At 28.4% G+C, this 18237-nt stretch overlaps 3 protein-coding genes across 3 annotated transcripts; 1 reads left to right on the top strand and 2 right to left on the bottom strand.

Annotated features, from left to right (window-relative positions):
- The first annotated feature begins 752 nt into the window (after nt 1-752).
- On the top strand, nt 753-2592 carry LOC134831393 (uncharacterized). The gene is made up of 4 exons (XM_063845113.1): nt 753-1134; nt 1201-1426; nt 1868-2022; nt 2081-2592. Exons 1-4 carry the CDS (start codon nt 808-810, stop codon nt 2501-2503), a joined length of 1131 nt encoding a protein of 376 aa, XP_063701183.1. The 5' UTR covers nt 753-807; the 3' UTR covers nt 2504-2592.
- Nucleotides 2593-4046: 1454 nt separating this feature from the next.
- Nucleotides 4047-8022, bottom strand: LOC134830591 (protein sprouty). The gene is made up of 2 exons (XM_063844127.1): nt 7282-8022; nt 4047-5867 (listed from the first exon to the last, which is right to left on the bottom strand). Exon 2 carries the CDS (start codon nt 5791-5793, stop codon nt 4504-4506), a length of 1290 nt encoding a protein of 429 aa, XP_063700197.1. The 5' UTR covers nt 5794-5867; nt 7282-8022; the 3' UTR covers nt 4047-4503.
- Nucleotides 8023-11235: 3213 nt separating this feature from the next.
- Nucleotides 11236-17632, bottom strand: LOC134830423 (eukaryotic translation initiation factor 5B). The gene is made up of 13 exons (XM_063843904.1): nt 17438-17632; nt 16750-17371; nt 16508-16688; nt 16220-16441; nt 15935-16158; nt 15632-15850; nt 14753-15570; nt 14560-14692; nt 12890-12966; nt 12638-12833; nt 12464-12571; nt 11999-12157; nt 11236-11422 (listed from the first exon to the last, which is right to left on the bottom strand). Exons 1-13 carry the CDS (start codon nt 17488-17490, stop codon nt 11315-11317), a joined length of 3120 nt encoding a protein of 1039 aa, XP_063699974.1. The 5' UTR covers nt 17491-17632; the 3' UTR covers nt 11236-11314.
- Nucleotides 17633-18237: the final 605 nt, after the last annotated feature.

Below are 18237 nucleotides of genomic sequence, written 5' to 3'. Positions count from 1 at the left end.
TTAATAAAAATAATAATTATGTTCATCGTTTTTAAATTTAAAAATTGATGAGCAAAATATGAAAAAGTATCTATAAGAGGTTCTGTTGAAAATAATATCTTTGTACTGCCGATACTCGATATAATATTTTGGAAATCTATGAAATCCATAATATTTTCGACCGTTGTAACACCATTAATTTTTTCATTTCCTTATTTTCATAAAAATAAGTATATTTATATCAATGTAGCTATTTATAACATAATTTAACATTTGTCAGGTTTTTTTCTCGAAGATGTAAATAACACGAAACATTTAATGTTTTTGGAATTCCCAATTTTGTAATTTTTTCAAACAAAAGTCAAATGTAAATGAGAAGTTATTTACAATGTTTTTTGAATATAATTTTGAAAAACAATTTTCAATTTTTAATTAAAATTCAAATAAATTTAATTTTCCTCTTAAAAGACTTATATCAATGTAGCTATTTATAACATAATTTAACATTTGTCAGGTTTTTTTCTCGAAGATGTAAATAACACGAAACATTTAATGTTTTTGGAATTCCCTTAATATCATATTAAGCAGATTTTTGGTATACTTAGTTTGAACTCATAGAGTATAATAAAATAATTGATGATAAAAATAAACGAAGAGTATTTTATTTTTCATTTAGGAAATCTAAAATGTAGGATTTATGAACAAAAAAAATCATTAAGTATTTAAATAAATAACTTGACATGCGCACTTTTACTTGAATAAAAGCGAAAAAAAATTTGAAATTTGAGCACCATCGATATTTAATGTTAATAAAAAAAAATAATTAAAATGCATAAGGTTGTTCTATACTTCATTGCAAGTGTAATAGCTACTCCAGCTTTAGTCCATGCAGATATTAATGGACCTTTTCTCTTATGGGGCTTATCAGGTTTGAATGGGATTAAAAACACAGCACTGAATAATCTGGATGACACATTGTTGCGAGATTTGTATGCCAAAGCAAGTTCTATTATTGTTTTTCTTAAAAACTCCACAACAAGATTGGATGAAATAAATTTTCCGAGTTTCAAAGGATTAGTCAATGAAAATGAGTACACTTATCTTACTCAATATCAATTGACATCAGATCCCTTAGACTACAATGCAAATACAGAAGTAAGTTTTTTTTTCAATCGGTAACAAAATTAGTTAAGCCAAGTGATAATAAACAAATTATTGTAGATCATTAATTTGTTTGGTGATGGGTTACAACAAGACATTGAATTAACAGCATTGTTTAAAGACGCTATAAAAAATTATGGAGAAGGCAAAGTATTGGGTATTATGGCAACACGAACTAATATTATTCAAGAGCAAATGAGAGTTCGACGAGCTGCTGATGCATCAACAACAGACACACCAACGGAAGAACCAGTTCAAAATAATTATATTTACATTGCAAAAAATCGTAAGTTTTTTTTATAAGGCTGATAACAATAATCAAAAATGTTTCAGGTTTCATAGACCTTCTGAACATATAGTGGGATGTATATCGAGTATCTTATAGTATAAAAAAGTTCATTTTTCTTTTAATGAATATTTATCTTAACAAAATTAATCATTATTCACTAAAAATGTGAACATGTATGAAAATAATGAAGATACTAGATATCCCTTCTGAGGATTTTTCAAAAAATTAGGTGGGAAGAAACCAAAAACATTTTCAATAGTTGTAATAGCCTAACTAAATACATTTTACGGGCCTAAAAGTACGGGAGCCTCGTTCACGGGAATTTTACAAAACTCAAAAAGAAATATTAATTTTTTAAGAAAAAATGGGAAATTTTACAATTAAAAATTTGTCTCTCTGATTTCCAAATGTGTGAAAGTATATATATTATATTTACAGGAGGACTGATATGGACTGCAGAACCGCCTGTATTAAAAATAGGGCCAAATAAATCATACGAATTAACCACACACACCGTTGCTACTACCGATGAACGAAAAGAAGATAATAAGTTTAAAATTCAAGTAGTTTTCGCCTTAGACAACAAACAGAAAGTACTCCTTATAATTCTATTTAATTTTCTTTTTTACTTATTTTATTTTATTCTAACAGGCTGCCCTTAAATTTCAATTTATTCGCAATTTTGGAGGTTGGTGGACAATGAAATCTGTAGATGTTGAGTATAATGACGGCGAAAAGAAAACTTTTGCTTTGCAAGTTGAAGGAAATGAGCCAAGTGCTCCTTTGAACTATTCTTATCACTGTCCGAATCGTATTTTGTTTAAAGGTCGGAATCACTCAGTTACGCTTACTATGAAAGGAATCCAAGTCCAACCTTATTATACAAATGATAAATTCGGAATTGCATATGACTGTGTTACTTTCTTTACCGTTCCTATTTGGTCAGGGATATTTGTCACATTTATCTTATTATTCCTTTTAACTATCGCACTAATAGCTGTCGCTGAAATCAAAACACCAAATAAATTTGAAAGCAAATCAGGTGCGCAACTTACATTTACAGTTCAGGAGTAATAATATTAAGAAATAAACACATAAAGAAATTAATGTTGGTCATAATTATAACATGATTAAAGTGTAAACATCAATATTGATCAATAAAGTATTTGAACAGTATGAAATTAGTTTATAGTGTTCTTGTTAACAATCGTGTTTAATTTGGTTATGTTTTCTTAAGATGCAAACCAAATATGATTTTTCATATTAAATTGATATCAAATTGATATATATTAAATATGAAATTGATATAAAATAGATTTTAAATGGATACAAAATGCAAAAATTACGACTCAAAAGAACCCTTAACACTTTTTTTTTAACTAACTGTGTCAAAATTCATAACATATTTCATGTTTCCCGCATATCATTAGGATAGGAAATTATAAGGATCACATCAAATTTTATCTGAGGGAGAAAAAATGAAAGAAAGTAAGTAACTGAACACTCACTAAACCTTATAGAATCCTCGATACTGTGCAGTATTCAAATTTGTATACATCAGAAAAACGTAACGAATGCAATTTTAGTAGCCAAAAGAACAAACATTTTTTGCTATCTATTTGCCACTTCACAACAAAGTGAGGCAACCTTAATAGGTCGAGGACTGGTCACGGAAGAAGAAATGACAGTTAAATGAGACTCTTGCATTTATGACTATCCTCAACAAACCAGAGTACATATTATAATTGTTCAATTCTCTTAAAGTCTGGTTCAACTAAAAATTGGTTCTACATCCACTAGAATGGGTTTCAGTGTTAGCAAACATTCTACCAGAAAAATATAGAAGAAAGGTCATATTTGATTAGATGAAAAATTAAGGCTTTGTGAAAAACAGGCATTTCATGCAAGAACTACATAGAAGAATGAATAAAATAAGACCAATTATAAATATTCGACCTATTTTATGACTAATCAAAGGATTCGAGGAAAGGAGAAGTGTTTGGGTAAAACTAAATAGAATCAGGATATAGCATGCCGCTATTGTGTTTGCAAATGATTACTGCATGAATGGGTAAAATTAATGATCCTTCATGTGATTGCGGTGCGATAATTCAAACAATGGACCATATTGCACTTGAATGCAAATTGATTGAAATACAGATGAAATATTTATTTTAAAACCGTTCTAATTTTTTTCAACTTTATGTCCCAGCCCCGGCTTTTTTCTGTTTTTAATCTCTTTTCAAGAAATTTTCGATTTTTTTAGATTTTGAGATTGATTAAGACCCTAAAAATTGTTAACTATTACTTGTTTATTTATTTTTCATTTTGAATTTTTGTTTTACCCCCAAAAAAAGTTTGAGAGACAAAAAAAAACTCGGAATAAATTATGAAAAAATACATAAACTAAAATATTTTTTCATGTTATCCTGCATTCATTGATTAATCCTTTACCTTATATGTACTTCCAAAGCATTAAATAAATGAGGTCTAAACAAGGGAAAGTTAATCCTTTTTTGTTTTATAATTTAATATCATATCATAATTTATATCAGCGATAAACTTTATTTCCAAATTATGTATTTTAAATGACATTATGAAAGATGACTTAGGTAATTTTAATCTTTCCATTCAGACTTAGCATAGGTACTTCTGTTTTACGACAAAGTTATTTTCCAGTGTTTTTAATATTTTTTATTAGGTAATGTATTATAGACATTTTTACTGTTTAAGTAAGTAAAATATTGTAGAATTATTTTTAATTATTAAATTAATATAAACATAGCTAACAAAAAGTACGCTTACATAATAGTAAAAATTTATTACAATAGACTTAATTTAGTAATGATCTTTTTACCGCAGTCTTTGGTTATGTTTTTTTCTAGTATGTTTATTATTTGTAATATAAATAGTAATTATTATCATATTTTATAAATAAATAGTGTTAATATAACATATTTTCTAATTGTAAATAATAATAATTATTATTTTTTTTTGTTTATTTAGTGCACTACATAATAAAATTGTTAATATTTTTAGTTGTTTTCATTTTGTATTGCGTTGAAATAATAACTTTAATAATCTGAATTTGAATCGAGTAGTCTTTTCTCTTGCCTAAGGTTTTGAAAAATTCGTAAATTTTTGTCAGTCTCTGCTGAACACTGGCATCCATGTCGTGAGTATTTTGCATAACACTTAGCACATATATTTACGCAACCTTTTAATGGCCAGTAACAGAAAAGACACGGTAATACCAGAGAAAGTGTTCCAAGGCACGCCCATCGTGTTAATAAATTATAAGGTGCACATGAACATGGATTGTCAGCACAAACTATAGTCTCGTCTTCTTGCTCAATCTCATGATCCTTAGAACAGTGATAGTATAAAGCTTTGACACAACACAAGCATGATGTGTAATCAATTATTGTCTCTGAACTACATAAACAAGTGTTACCGCAAATCCACTTCGAGGGCAACTGTCTGGGACGTTGGCATTCCTCGCAGCGACACTTTTTGCATGTTGGACAGGTAATAGAACTAGGCAAATCATCCTGGTGATCTATTAGAGTTCCGTCGCTAAGCGTATTACTGACACCATCTTTTGTGAATGATAACGGTTGTTTAATTATAGCACTTGAAGATAAATTTTCGGAAGGTACTGTCACGCAATTATTACTGCTAACATCATTAGAATCTACGGGGCAAAGTTTCCTCATTTGATTGCAACTTCCCGTTTCTTTTAATGGAATAATTGATGGTCTGAAACTTTCTTGATCCTCAGACACATGGCTGAATAAAATTCTATTTGATTGCTGGCTTCCCACTGTTGTGTGAATAACTGAATCTAATACCCCTCGAGGAAATACAGAAGAATGTTGGGTTCCAGTAAAAGGTGTATCAACATACTCGTTAGTGAGGCGCTCGTTCTCGGGTCTTGGTTGTGACAGCGTTACGGCCGTGGGAATCGATTCAGAGTTTTGGACAGTTTGAGACACCGTTTGAATTGAAGTTACTGATAATGGTGATCGCCTCCTTGTAAATGTTGTAGATAAATTCGGAGAAACACTCAAAGGTCTGGGACTTCGAATACTACTTAAATTATTATTATTGTAAGAACTATTTACAATTGGTGATAACCTTGCTATCGCCAATTGCGATCTCTCTGTTTCATTGATATTGGATATATTATTATTGTTGTTGTTGTGGATGATATTGCCTTGAAAGTGTTTAGGCTTTGGCGATAATTGAGGCATATTTTCATTTATTATAAAAGGATCAGGTGCTCTGGGACGATGAACCCGCGCAATGATAGATTTTGGAGGCCTTGGGGGGACCTTGGGATCGCCGCCATTATTGCGATCCATGTATTCTACACTAATAGTTTTGGCTGTTTACCAGTTTTCTGATCTTCATAACTTCAATACAAGTGCACATATATCTGAAAATAATGAATAAAAATAAATTAGTTATTTTTATAAAAATAAAACTTTTAAATACGACAAAAAAAAATTATAATAAATCCTTAAATGAAACTCTTTAGTTTAATTATACCTGTATGAAATGATAGACTGTGTAGATCCGTTTCAAAAGCAAATAAGGTAAGCTCAATATAAAAAAATGTTTCACAGTCAAAGCACACTGACATAAGAACATCTAATGTAGGTTAGAAACGTTTATATAAATATGTTTTTTTTTGTTAAAAATTGCCCAAATTCTTTCATATATTTCCTCTATTATTTTTTTTTAAGAACTCAATAACGTCAAAAATTGACAAAAATGACAAAATTAAAAAAAAAACTTTAATAAAAAATTATTTTAATTCATTAATTTTAATAAATTTAAATCAAACACATTAATTAAAAATAAGTTGACTTATTTTTCAAATAATTTATTTGTTTTTTCACAAAATATATTTTTTTTTTGTATTTTTCTTTAATCATATATGTGACATTATCAATTCAAAACATACAGCAGATGAAAACAAGAAAATTTTGTTCTAGCGAAATTAGCGACTTTTTTGATCAGAAATCGTCTTCAACATAAAAGAAAAATTATGAAAAAACGGTACATTTTTGCACTTTGTGACTTAATGGTCTGTTTCCGACCAAATGTTCAATGGAGAAGAAAAAAATTGAGTAAACTAAACAAGACTTTATTCTGCTCGATTTTTACCGCATTTCGAAAAAAACTACCATGTGTTGTTGTTGGTGTGCCCAAAAACGTAGGGGTTGTAATTGTAGGAATCGTAGTTTTAAGTCCTGCTTCTAATATTTATTTTTAGCAGATTCGAACATGTTTTAGAATTCTAATAATTGATTTTTTTATTGAAGTTTCATATCAGGAGGCTTTGAAAGGTGCCAATAATGGTATAATCAGGCAACATTTCAAGTATTATGATTCATGAAATATTTATTCGAAATAAATAGTTGGTTAAATAAGAGTCTATAAAATCCACGAACCCCAAAATATTTCAGCGGCGTAATAATATAAGGATAATATTAGAAAAATATTATCAAATATTAATTACCTTATTATATTGAATTTAAAAAGGAATATTTCATATTGTTTCATTTTACTTTCATATTTTAAATAAAAGTATCTACTATAAAAAATCTGTGACTCAATTAAGAAAAATATAAAAAATAAAAAGCTAAGGTTACATAAAACCTTAAATTGATCAAACCATTCAGGACGACAGCTATTTTAATCTCTTCTAAATATTATTTTTGGAATATAATCGTGTGTATTTGTTATATACATACATATATTCACAACTTACTAAATATTAATCAACATAAAGATTATATTTAACACATATATGAATGAAAGAAAATTAGTAATTATGAACTTACACTTTTGTTGTCACTGTCAAGTTTTTCGACTTTCAAAGCTGTAGTTTTATGGAAATGTACTTGCTTGCTCAACAATATCCACGTCAAATGATGTTTGCTATATGATATTTATGATCATTTTACTTTTCTATATTTTTTTCGATCGATTTGAACTGAACGAACTTTAATGTCAAAATTAATATTTTTTCGCTTTATTTCTGTCTTGTTTTTTTGTTTTCTTTGTTTTTTTTTTAAAAATATTTTCTTAGAGCCCATTTAACTGCATATTATAATAGTTGTTTTGAATTGTGTTAATCTTGATAGTTATGGTTCCAACAAGTAATACTTTAAGGTTGATATTAAATACTCATTTTGATAATCAGTTATCAATTTTTTAATAAATATAGGTCTTAAATGTTTTTTTTTTATTTTTCCATAACTAATCAAGCTTAATTTATCAAAAAATTTGCATTAGTTTTACTGTATGGCATCAACAGTTTTGGTTCCATTTTTTTTTACCAAAGGATAGGCTCAAGTACAAAAAATTTCGATTTGTGTGTCAGAGCGAACTTCATTAACCTCTGGAGATCAGTTTTTTCCTTTACTCAAATATATGTGTTTTTTTTTTTGTTGTACTTTTAATATTATTCGTTTACTTTTCTATACTTGTGTTAGTAAAATGTTAGATTAACGTCACACTCGTTCACTTTTTCCTTCATAGTTTGTTTGATTTTATTGTATATGTTTTTATAAAGTATTAAAAATGTTGTTTTCTCTAATGATGTTGTATTTTTTTATTGTTTGGTATTTATTTTTTTTTTTCAGTAAATAACTTTAAAGTTTTCCACCAGTCTTTAATTTTAATGAAATTAAATTTTGCAGGAAAATATAATCATATATAGTATATATATATATCAAATATATGGCTCTCTATTCTGTCGAAAGTTTTTTTTTTTGTATTTATAGCCCTTGTACTCACATTAATATATTTATTTTGAGTATAGGTAATATTGTGTCTGTATTTTTGTGATATATATACACATACAGTATTATACGTACGAGTACAATAAAAAATATGAAATTGGTGTGCACTAAAAAACGTCCGTTCAAAACAACAGTTCTCCGACGACTGATGTGTATGAAATTTTTGAACCATTTCGTTTGATTTTCTACGTAAATGTATCAATGATTTATATGTATATAAACTAACACATATGAAACTATGGAGGAGAGTGTAACAAATTATTCATAAAAAAAACTATGGTGTATAGGTTGATTTTTAAGCGAGAGTTTAAAAGAGGACCAAATAATATATATATATATATATCTCAACAAACGTCGCTTAGGTACATGATTTTATGAAATTTGAATGTGCGTGTCTTTAGACAATATATTGAGAGAATTAAGCAAAGAATAACTTCAATGCTGATATTTTCATTCTGTTTTTATTAAATTATATTCATAAATTGTTATTCATTATTTTGCTTCTCATATACATAGGTCGCACATGCTCAGAGTACTGTTGTCTTTATTGTATGGGTGTGTGAGTATGATTTTGTGAATCAAATGGGTGTATTAGTACAAAAATCAAGTTTTATTTTATTTACGGTGGCGACACTATCGTTCAAGATCTGAAGGTTTTTTTTATGAATGAAGCAAATATATTTAATGAATGGAGTATTTTTTGTGAGTATTCTATACAACTTTGTGTACATATACAAAATAAAAAAAAAAACGTAGTTGTGGGCTCAGTGGGCGTACATGTTACAACCAGTATGATTTTATATCATTATAATTCATAAGAAATACTTGAATAAAATACGGTTTAACTAATATAATTTGACCACATGCTAATTAGTTTTTTGATTTTTACATCTAAGAAGACTTTCATTCATCTCAAAGTTTTCAAAGAGCAAAAATAATTTTACACAAAATTGTATAAAAGTACAAAGTCACTTGGTTATATAACTCGACTAAAATCTATAAAATAGTTTCATTCATAAAAGTTACTAACTTTAAGTAATGTGCCTATTCGTATTTTGTAGTTGTTCGTTGAAAGAAACACATACGTGTAAAGTTTTATATGTGTGTTTATGTATATATATATGTATATTTATATAAATTATAAGCTCATCGTATATTGTGCATGTATTAAAAAAGGTTGAAAACAACATTCTTAAAAATTAGCAAAAAAATATAACCATGTCTACGTCTTTTAATCTTTGTGATTTATACGAGAAATACATAAAAATATAGAATGTACCTATGTGTGTAAGTATACAGAAGTTGTCGTTTGTATTTAATATAGATATTCTTTTATTTCCGGCCAATAATGGCCTGTTTTTATATTTTCATTCAATAAAAAGAAAAGTGCACACACAATAAATGAGTACTCTTGTTTATTGAAAAGTAAAAAAATGATAAAACCAAAGAACCATGTTGGCTATATTTATTTTTAATTTATACGATTTACATATATAGACCATTATACGACTGTTTTATTTCATTCATTATCTTCAAAAACCAACGCGCGATTATTTGAGTAGTCGAAGTAAATTGTACACTAATATTCATAATATTAAACTGTATCAGAAAAATAAACCTAAAGAAATATAAAGGTAATAACACATATAAATACTTCAATAACTTTATATGATGTTTCCTTTAATTGTATGCTTACCAACGTTTTTTTCATGAATTTTCAATTGAAAAGAAAACGAAATTTGTAACTTCATTCACTCGAGTATTTGAAAAAAAATACTCTGTTTATCAACGGTCTCGTAAGCCGACATCAGCATACCCATATGCTCTTCTTTATAAAAAAAATGGTTCTAAGTTACTCTCTCGCTGGTCCCTTAACGTTTTCAATCTTTACTTATACGGAAATATAAGACATAGTTTAGTAAAATAAATATTTATCATATCCAATTCAAACATATTTTGTTCTTCTGATACGTAAAAAAAAAGTTAAAAGCGTATAAATGTAAATGAAATTTCATATCCGCTTCTATAAAGCATACCTACTATAAAATGTCATCAGCACACTTTTTGTTGCTTATTCGTTTTGTATTCTATGTTTTTACGCAATATATGAAAGCCCTGTTTATTGAAACTCACTTTATTCATTCATTCATAAATGCCAGTTCTTGTGTGAGTGTGTGTATGTTTGTGAAAATATGCCGTATGTTCAATTGAACATCTGTGTTAGTAAGCTGTATTTGTACAATTACGTATGATCATCAGGGTTTCAGTGTAGCAAGTATCCGGTATTAACATTCTATAAATGTTAAAAAAAAAAAAACTGAAAAAATCAAAGAGTTTATAAAAAAAATATATGAAATTGAATATTTATTTTAAATAATTTTTTAAAAAATAATGATAAAGAAATATCAGTTGGTGTCAGTTTGTGAAATTTACACCAATGCCTCACCACATGTATGTATTTCATAACATTCATGAAAAATTATGCTTGGCTTTCATTAGAATTCAGATAACAATTATAAAATCACATAGGTACATGAGTATACTATAGTATTAGTACTACATATGAATATTAACAAGTTTTGCGCCAAAATTACCGGATATCCGCTATAATATTAGGTAATAGCAAATAGATTTAATCGTACAAAGTTTGTTTCTTCATGACACAATGCACGATTTGTTTGAATGTTTATTTTAAGATAGGAAGTATTTACATCATGTATTTATTTTTCAAATTATCAATATTTAAATAATATACACAGTAGACTGAATAGAATAATTACACTTTAAATAACACAAAAGTATGTTTTGTTTTTAATGTATTTAAATATAATTGTATGCTAGAAAAGATATCTGAAATTTATGATTTTTTAATTATTTCAAGGGTATGTAACTTTACAACTTCTTATTTCAATTTTACATAAAAATACATTATTGAATTCGTATGCACCTACCTTTTTATGTATTATGTCAAGGAGAGGAAAATACTTTTGAAATTCAAACATAATATGTATTTTGTTTTCCTGGAAAAGTTTTATAAAAAAGCAAATAGATAAAACAAATGTGTAAATTACTACAAAATCTGAAAAGTTTTCTTCAATTCTACCATTAAAGCCCAATCTGATTTCAAAAGTTCATCACGGAAGTAATCTTTACATGCATCAATGCTCTGACGGGATATCTAAAGAAAATTATATAAGAAGGTATGAAAATATAAAAAGCTGGTGCATTCCATTCTAAAAAATACCAAAATCACGGTTTTGATTTTTTCCCGATTTTTCCATAAAACATTAATAGAAATGAAAAACTCATCGTGATGTCCATCAAAAGAGAAGAAACTTTTCCTTTTGCGAAATTTTTGCTCCTTATTTTTTTTTTAAATTTTATGAAAAATGTTTTATCGCAAAATATGTGAAAAATCCGTGTAACAAAAAAAAAGTTCAAGTTTAGTATTTCAAAATTTTTGTTCACCAGGATTATTTGTCATCTCGAGTACATCAATTTTTACCATGAATCATATAGTTGGAAACGAACCATTTAATCAACAAGGCTAAAAATGTGATATTTTTGTGTTTTTAAAAAATTTAAACCATTGATAAAAATTATTAAAATAAGGCGAAAATAAATGTCGCCAAAGCAAAACTTTATTATTTTCGGATGGACAATCAGATCTGGACTTTTATAAGTAAATTTAAAATCCGGGATTTCGGTATTTTTTAGAGAGGAATGCTACAGGTATATTATAAATAAAATTTACCTTACTGACAAGCATATCTGTTTCATCAAAATGTCGACCATACATTTTTGGAGCATCCCCAGTTGATTCAATTTTTATGCAAACCTCTTGTCCTTTTCTAGCATAATCAATTTGTTTATGATTACATTCAACCGAAGTTATTACACCAATATCAATGAACTGAAAGAACGATTTTATTAAACTGAATTGCAGCAAAAGTTAAAGGTACTTTTACATTCACAAACGTTATTGTTTTTTTTATCTTTGTTCAATATTCAAACCAACATAATCACGTCATATACAGGAAATTTATTTCCTTTTCTATTGGACGAAGAAAGAATATTGATTATTTTTTAAATACTAAACTTTCCAAATTATATATTCATTGAATATTAATTAATTTATTACAGTTATAGATAAAGGTTGTAAAAATTGTACTCAATTATCATGCAGTAGTAATATACTACATATTTTTTATTTACTTACGTCTTTACTAGGCACACAAATAGGAGTACCTTCTCTGACTATACCAGCTTCTACCATAACTCCCATCACAATTGGATCTCTGGAGTTAAATATAAATTGTGGTAAAATCTGTAGAAAATGCAAAAGTCGACATGTAAAAATGCAAAAATCAACATAGAAATCTTTCAACCTTACTTTAAGTTTACATGGAAAAACAGCAATATGTTTAAACTCATTCTTTTTGCGTAATTTGAGTTCTTCTCTGTATGCTGTGAATTTATCGAACAAGTGATAAATAATATCAGCTTGAAAAATTTTTACACCTAAGTGATCGGCTAAATCCTGTGCATCACGTTCTATTTTGACATCGAATGCTAGTATCGTAGCGTATCTAAATAAGAATAGGTATATTAGGATTTATGTAAACATCGTTATGATTATACTTACTGACTATCATGCTCAAGCATGATTGATGCTTTCATAACATCCTTTTTTACAACTGGACCAATTCGTATACCTGAGTACTGAAACATATTTGAAGTATTTATAAAACAAATAAAGATACTATTTTATTTTTATCTATAAAATATTTTATGTTTCTAAATTACTGTTAAGTTTTTTTAGGATTGATGTATGAAGTTTCGATGTGTCACACGGCTCAAATGTCTCGTAGAAACCAATAACATTCATTTTCATATAATTAAATGGAAAATAAAATTTACGAAATAAAAATAATATGGGAAATAAATTATTGACGAATTTTTGTTTCGCCCATAAAAAATGACATTGATCCAAGGATTAAACTAGAAAAATAAATTTAAATAGGGCAATGAAATCGAAAACTTTGAATATTATTTTTTTTTACTTATTAGGGTCCCTAATAATGTGCAACACTTATCATCAAGTCAAATAATTTTTTAATTGTGTATAGTTTTGTGAAGTTTTTTGAAAGAATTGAATACATATCTTGTAATGTAAGAAAATAAATATTTATAATTTAGTAGGTATTGTAGGTATAATTTTGTAGGTATGAATAATCATAATGTCATTTTTATTATTTAACGTAGTGTTAATACATATGTTGATGTTCAATCGAAAATTATCCGTCTTTTTGATAAAGCACTATTTGTTTTCTTAAATTTAAAAAGCACCCTTGATTGTGTTACACCTTTTAGAGATCTTTTATTTTCAAAAATTTCAAATAAGAACATATTTTTTCTCATTAAAAAAAAATTACTTAGTTAGGAACACATTTACTGTAACATGCAACAATATGTGTTCAATTTTTAATAAAAAAAAAAACTACTTTTGTATATATTTGATTTGAATTTGTGTGAGTTTGAATATATTGTGAATGTGTCCGTTTATTGTGTCTCTCAACACATATACCTATTTATAATTCAAAATTTACAATTATGAATGAATTTTTTTCTCGTTATATTTTAGTGTTGTATTTACATATATATGAAGTACCCATGGAGTACAGAAATTATTCTATTGGAATATGGAATAATGTACCAAAAATTAGCTATAAACTTAGTATGAAATTTGGAATGCTATGTTTGAGTACTCAATTTCATTACTAAAATTTATTTTAACATTTGAGTTTCATATGATTTAATCGATTTTCGACTATCATACACCTAATTCAAATTCGTATTAGAAGAGATATAAACTCTTATTTAAACTTTGAGACTTTGGTTTTTTATACGCGTTATATACGTTTCGAAGCATTATTGTAGTATTAATTAGATTCGTTTGGCAATATTTGCATAAAAAATAGGTAGATTCAATGCAGTTGTTCGTTTATTACAACACATATAAGAATAACCATCATACAATAACACATAGACATAAGTATAAACCGGAAACGATTCCGCCTACTTAGCATCTATTGACTGTAGTCTTTTATATTTTAAAATGGCGTAACTCAAATTCATGTGTCTACATTATATGGTTTCCAATCATCCATAATAATTATTTAAAAAAAATAATTTTGTAAGGAAAACATTTTTGTCATGATTTTTTTTTTGTTTTGTTTTCAAATAATAAAAGAAACAAAATATTCTTTTGAGCCTATCTTACGCTTAATAAAACTTGAACTTTATTATTCTTACCGGTATTTTCGAATCTTTGAGGAACTGTAACAAAGCCTCAAGTGATCCTAGAGTAGAAGCCTGTACAAAGACCCCACGATCACTCAATTTGATACTACTCAAAACACTTCGAAGATCTTTAGCTACTATTTCCCTTTAAACAAAAAATGTTGAAAATTAATGGTTTTTAGTTGTTTATACGATTGTCACTCACTTATATATTTCGACTTCATCAGGTTTCTGTGCAATTTGAAGATTTAGCCCAGCGATAGCTTTTTCCAACTCTTTTGCAGCTATTTTAACACCTTGTGCTGCCATTACTTCTTTGTGTTCCAAAAAAGCATTTTTGACTCTAAGTTCTTTCATTGGCTGAGGCATTAGCAATGCTTTTATTTGGGTTTGAATAGGACCTTCGGTGCCAGCCAGTATCATTGTTTGTCCCTCTCGTAGACGACCATTAACCAAAATTACATCAATTGTAGTTCCTAAACCTGCAACTGCTTTTACTTCCAAAACACTAGCTTGTAGGGCTTCACTAAACATTAAACGTTTTGGCAATTGTGATTGACAGAATTGACATATCAAAAATAACAAATTTCCCATTCCTTCACCAGTAACGGCACTAGTTGGTACCAAAGATATATAACTCTTTGGATCGGGGTTGTTATAAAAGAGAGAAGCATTTAAGCCTTGTTCTGCAAATTGAACTATGATATCGTTAGTGCGTTTTTGAAACTCTTGTTGTGTATTCGTTCCTTGAGATTTAATGATGTCACGAATATCTTTGCGATTATACGTTTCCCAGTCATACAAACGGTCAATTTTGTTTAAGGCAACTACAAATGGTGTTTTCCTTTGTTTAAGTAAGTTTATTGATTCAATTGTTTGTGGTTCTAAACCATGCATTATATCAACAACGAGAATAGCAATATCACATAAAGATGAACCTCTGCTTCGCAAATTGCTAAAAGACTCGTGACCTGGTGTATCGATTATTAGAAGACCGGGAAGTTTAAAATCCATTTTAATAAACTGTATTAGATAATAAAAAAATCAATTCAATGAAATCAATTTAAAAAAAAAATAAACTTACATCATGTACAAATTTCGTTTGTTCTTTTATATTTTCAATAGGTACATTGGTGGCTCCAATTTGTTGCGTTATTCCACCTGCTTCACCATCCTGAACATTTGTTCTCCTGAGTTTATCCAAAATTTTGGTTTTCCCAGTGTCGACATGGCCCAGCACACATACAATAGCTGCTCTCAAATTGTCTAAAGAACGCGAGTTTTCCGCTTCAGTAGCACGTTTCTACAGAAAAAGAAAAAAAACTTTTGAATATAACATCTATCGAAAGTAAACTCATAAATTTAATATTTTTGTAAATTTACAAACTTTTATTCTAGCCAAAGCTCTTTCCCGTGCAGCTTCAGCGTGAGATTTTCCATCTTCTTTAGATTCCTCTTCACTCTCACTTTCTTCTTTAGATTCCATATCAGAATCAGAACCGTCTGATTCTTCACTTTGTTCTTCTCCTTCACATTTTTCTTCATCATTTATAAGGGGTGTTTCTACTTTGACGAAATCATCTTCTGACTCTGAATCAGCATCCCAGGAATCTATTAAGATAATTTTATAGTTTCTAAATATATATGTAGTTTGATTTTAAACGATATTCACCTTTGACAGTTTCTTCTACTGGAATTTTGTTTAATTGATGTAGTTCCGTTTGATTTGTTATTTTACTGTCTTTATTTTCAGATATTTCTGAAGACAAACATTTTTCTTGAAGATCGTTCTTTTTTGATTTTGAGAGACGTACACGAGTTCCAGGACGAGTTCTTTTTTCTCCTATTTCAGGCAAGTCTAGTCCTTGAGCCTTTAGAGACTCAATCATAGCAGCTAAAATCATAATAAGGAAATGTAATATCATTATCGGTTAACATGTATCGGTTAATGTGTCAATACCAGCTCTGGCTTTTTCGCGTTTTTGTTTATCTGACAAGAGTTTCCCTTCGGCTTTAAGTCGCTCCTTACGTTCTTTGTCCTTTAATTTCTTTTTCTCTTTTTTCTCCGCTTCAACACGCTTCTTTTCTGCACGTACTCTTTCAGCTTCCTCTTCTGCTCTAAGTTTTTCTTCCTCTTCTTTCTGAATATAACAAAATATTTTTTATCTGAATAAATATTTGAACTTTGTTATATGTACTCACTTTAAGTCGTTCTTCTTCTTCCTTCACTAATTTTAGTCGCTCTTGCATAATAGCAACCATTGCTTTGTTCGGTCCTTTTTTCTTCTTGCCATCCCCTGCAAGTTCTTGTTCCTTTTTTACATCGTCTTTCACTTTACCATCATTTTCCTTTTCAGATGCTTTTGTTGATTTGTTAGTCAGCGTACTTTCAACTTTTGTTACTTCAGCTTGTTTGGATTTTGCCTTTTTGTCTTTTTTATTTGACATAGCATTGGGCTCATTATATTCTAGTTTGAGCTCGGCAATCATTCTGTCTAAATCGTCATCTTCTTCCTTTGTTGCTTTTTTTTCCTTCTTCTTATTTAATTTTTTGTTTACCTTTTGTGCATCTATTGGTTTTTTTGTACCAATGGCTTTTTTTGAAACAACTTTTGGTGACTCTTCCACGTCGTCACTTTCGTCTGCCCCAGACTCAATATCCAACAAGGCAAACGCTGATTTAGCTGGTGCAATATAATTATCTTCATCTTCACCTTCATCCTCAACTAAACTTCTCGACGGTTGATTTGGCTTGGCTTTGATCTCAATCAACACCTTTGATTTCTCAAGTTTTACACTATTTTTTTCTATCTCAATGTTTTCGCTAAAATATTTCACGAAAAGAAAAGCAAAGGAAACATTACGAATTTCTTATAATAGTTGAACTAACCTTTGCTCCACAGCCTCAACTTGATCAGTCTTGGTCTTTTTAGATTTTCCCATCGTTCTTTGATTTTCAAATTTCTTTTAAATTGATTTTTGAACTTTAAAATAGATAGGTAGGAATAAAAGTCTATTGAATTAGAAATGTGCAATTTTTAACAATGTGTTCTGAGTAGGTCGGCCAGACGTCTTTGAAATCCCAATGTTATCACTGGAATATCTCTACTTAAGATTTGAAAAATTTAAATAAGTTCAAAGTTTTTAATAAACAGGTGTGTAAATATTTAAAATTTTTATAGTTTTTACAAAATACTAAAGAATTCTAAAGAGCTTTCTTTTCTAAAAAAAAAAAAATCAGATATACCTAACTGTTAAACTTGCTTTGGAAAGGCCTATGAAGTATTTAAATAAATACATGTTTTCGAATTACATATTTTATTTGATATTCATTTAAATATTTATTTGTTTTGAAATTCAACTTGAACCACCTTTCTTGATAGAAAATATCACACATCAATCGATACCAGAATTCAATATATAATCAAATTTATTGTTTAAGTAGACAATTATGGCGAAATTTATTGAATTGAACGACGAGACCGCGCACATTCTTGAAGAATGCATAAAACACAACGTCATTAACTTGAAAACTTGGGGACTAAACACCAAAGCTCTTCATATAAATCTGCTTTTGGACGTTTATTTGTCACAAGTGGGAGCAACAATGAGCATGCTAGAGGGAAAAATAGAAAAAGAGAAAGTGGAGATTGGAGAATTGAAAGGTGTTCTAGACAACTATGAGTGTGA

Source organism: Culicoides brevitarsis, chromosome 2, assembly GCF_036172545.1.
Source record: "Culicoides brevitarsis isolate CSIRO-B50_1 chromosome 2, AGI_CSIRO_Cbre_v1, whole genome shotgun sequence".
NCBI classification, from domain to species: Eukaryota; Metazoa; Arthropoda; class Insecta; order Diptera; family Ceratopogonidae; genus Culicoides; species Culicoides brevitarsis.
Note: the sequence above shows the minus strand (reverse complement) of the source record. Positions and strands in the feature narration are given on the sequence as shown.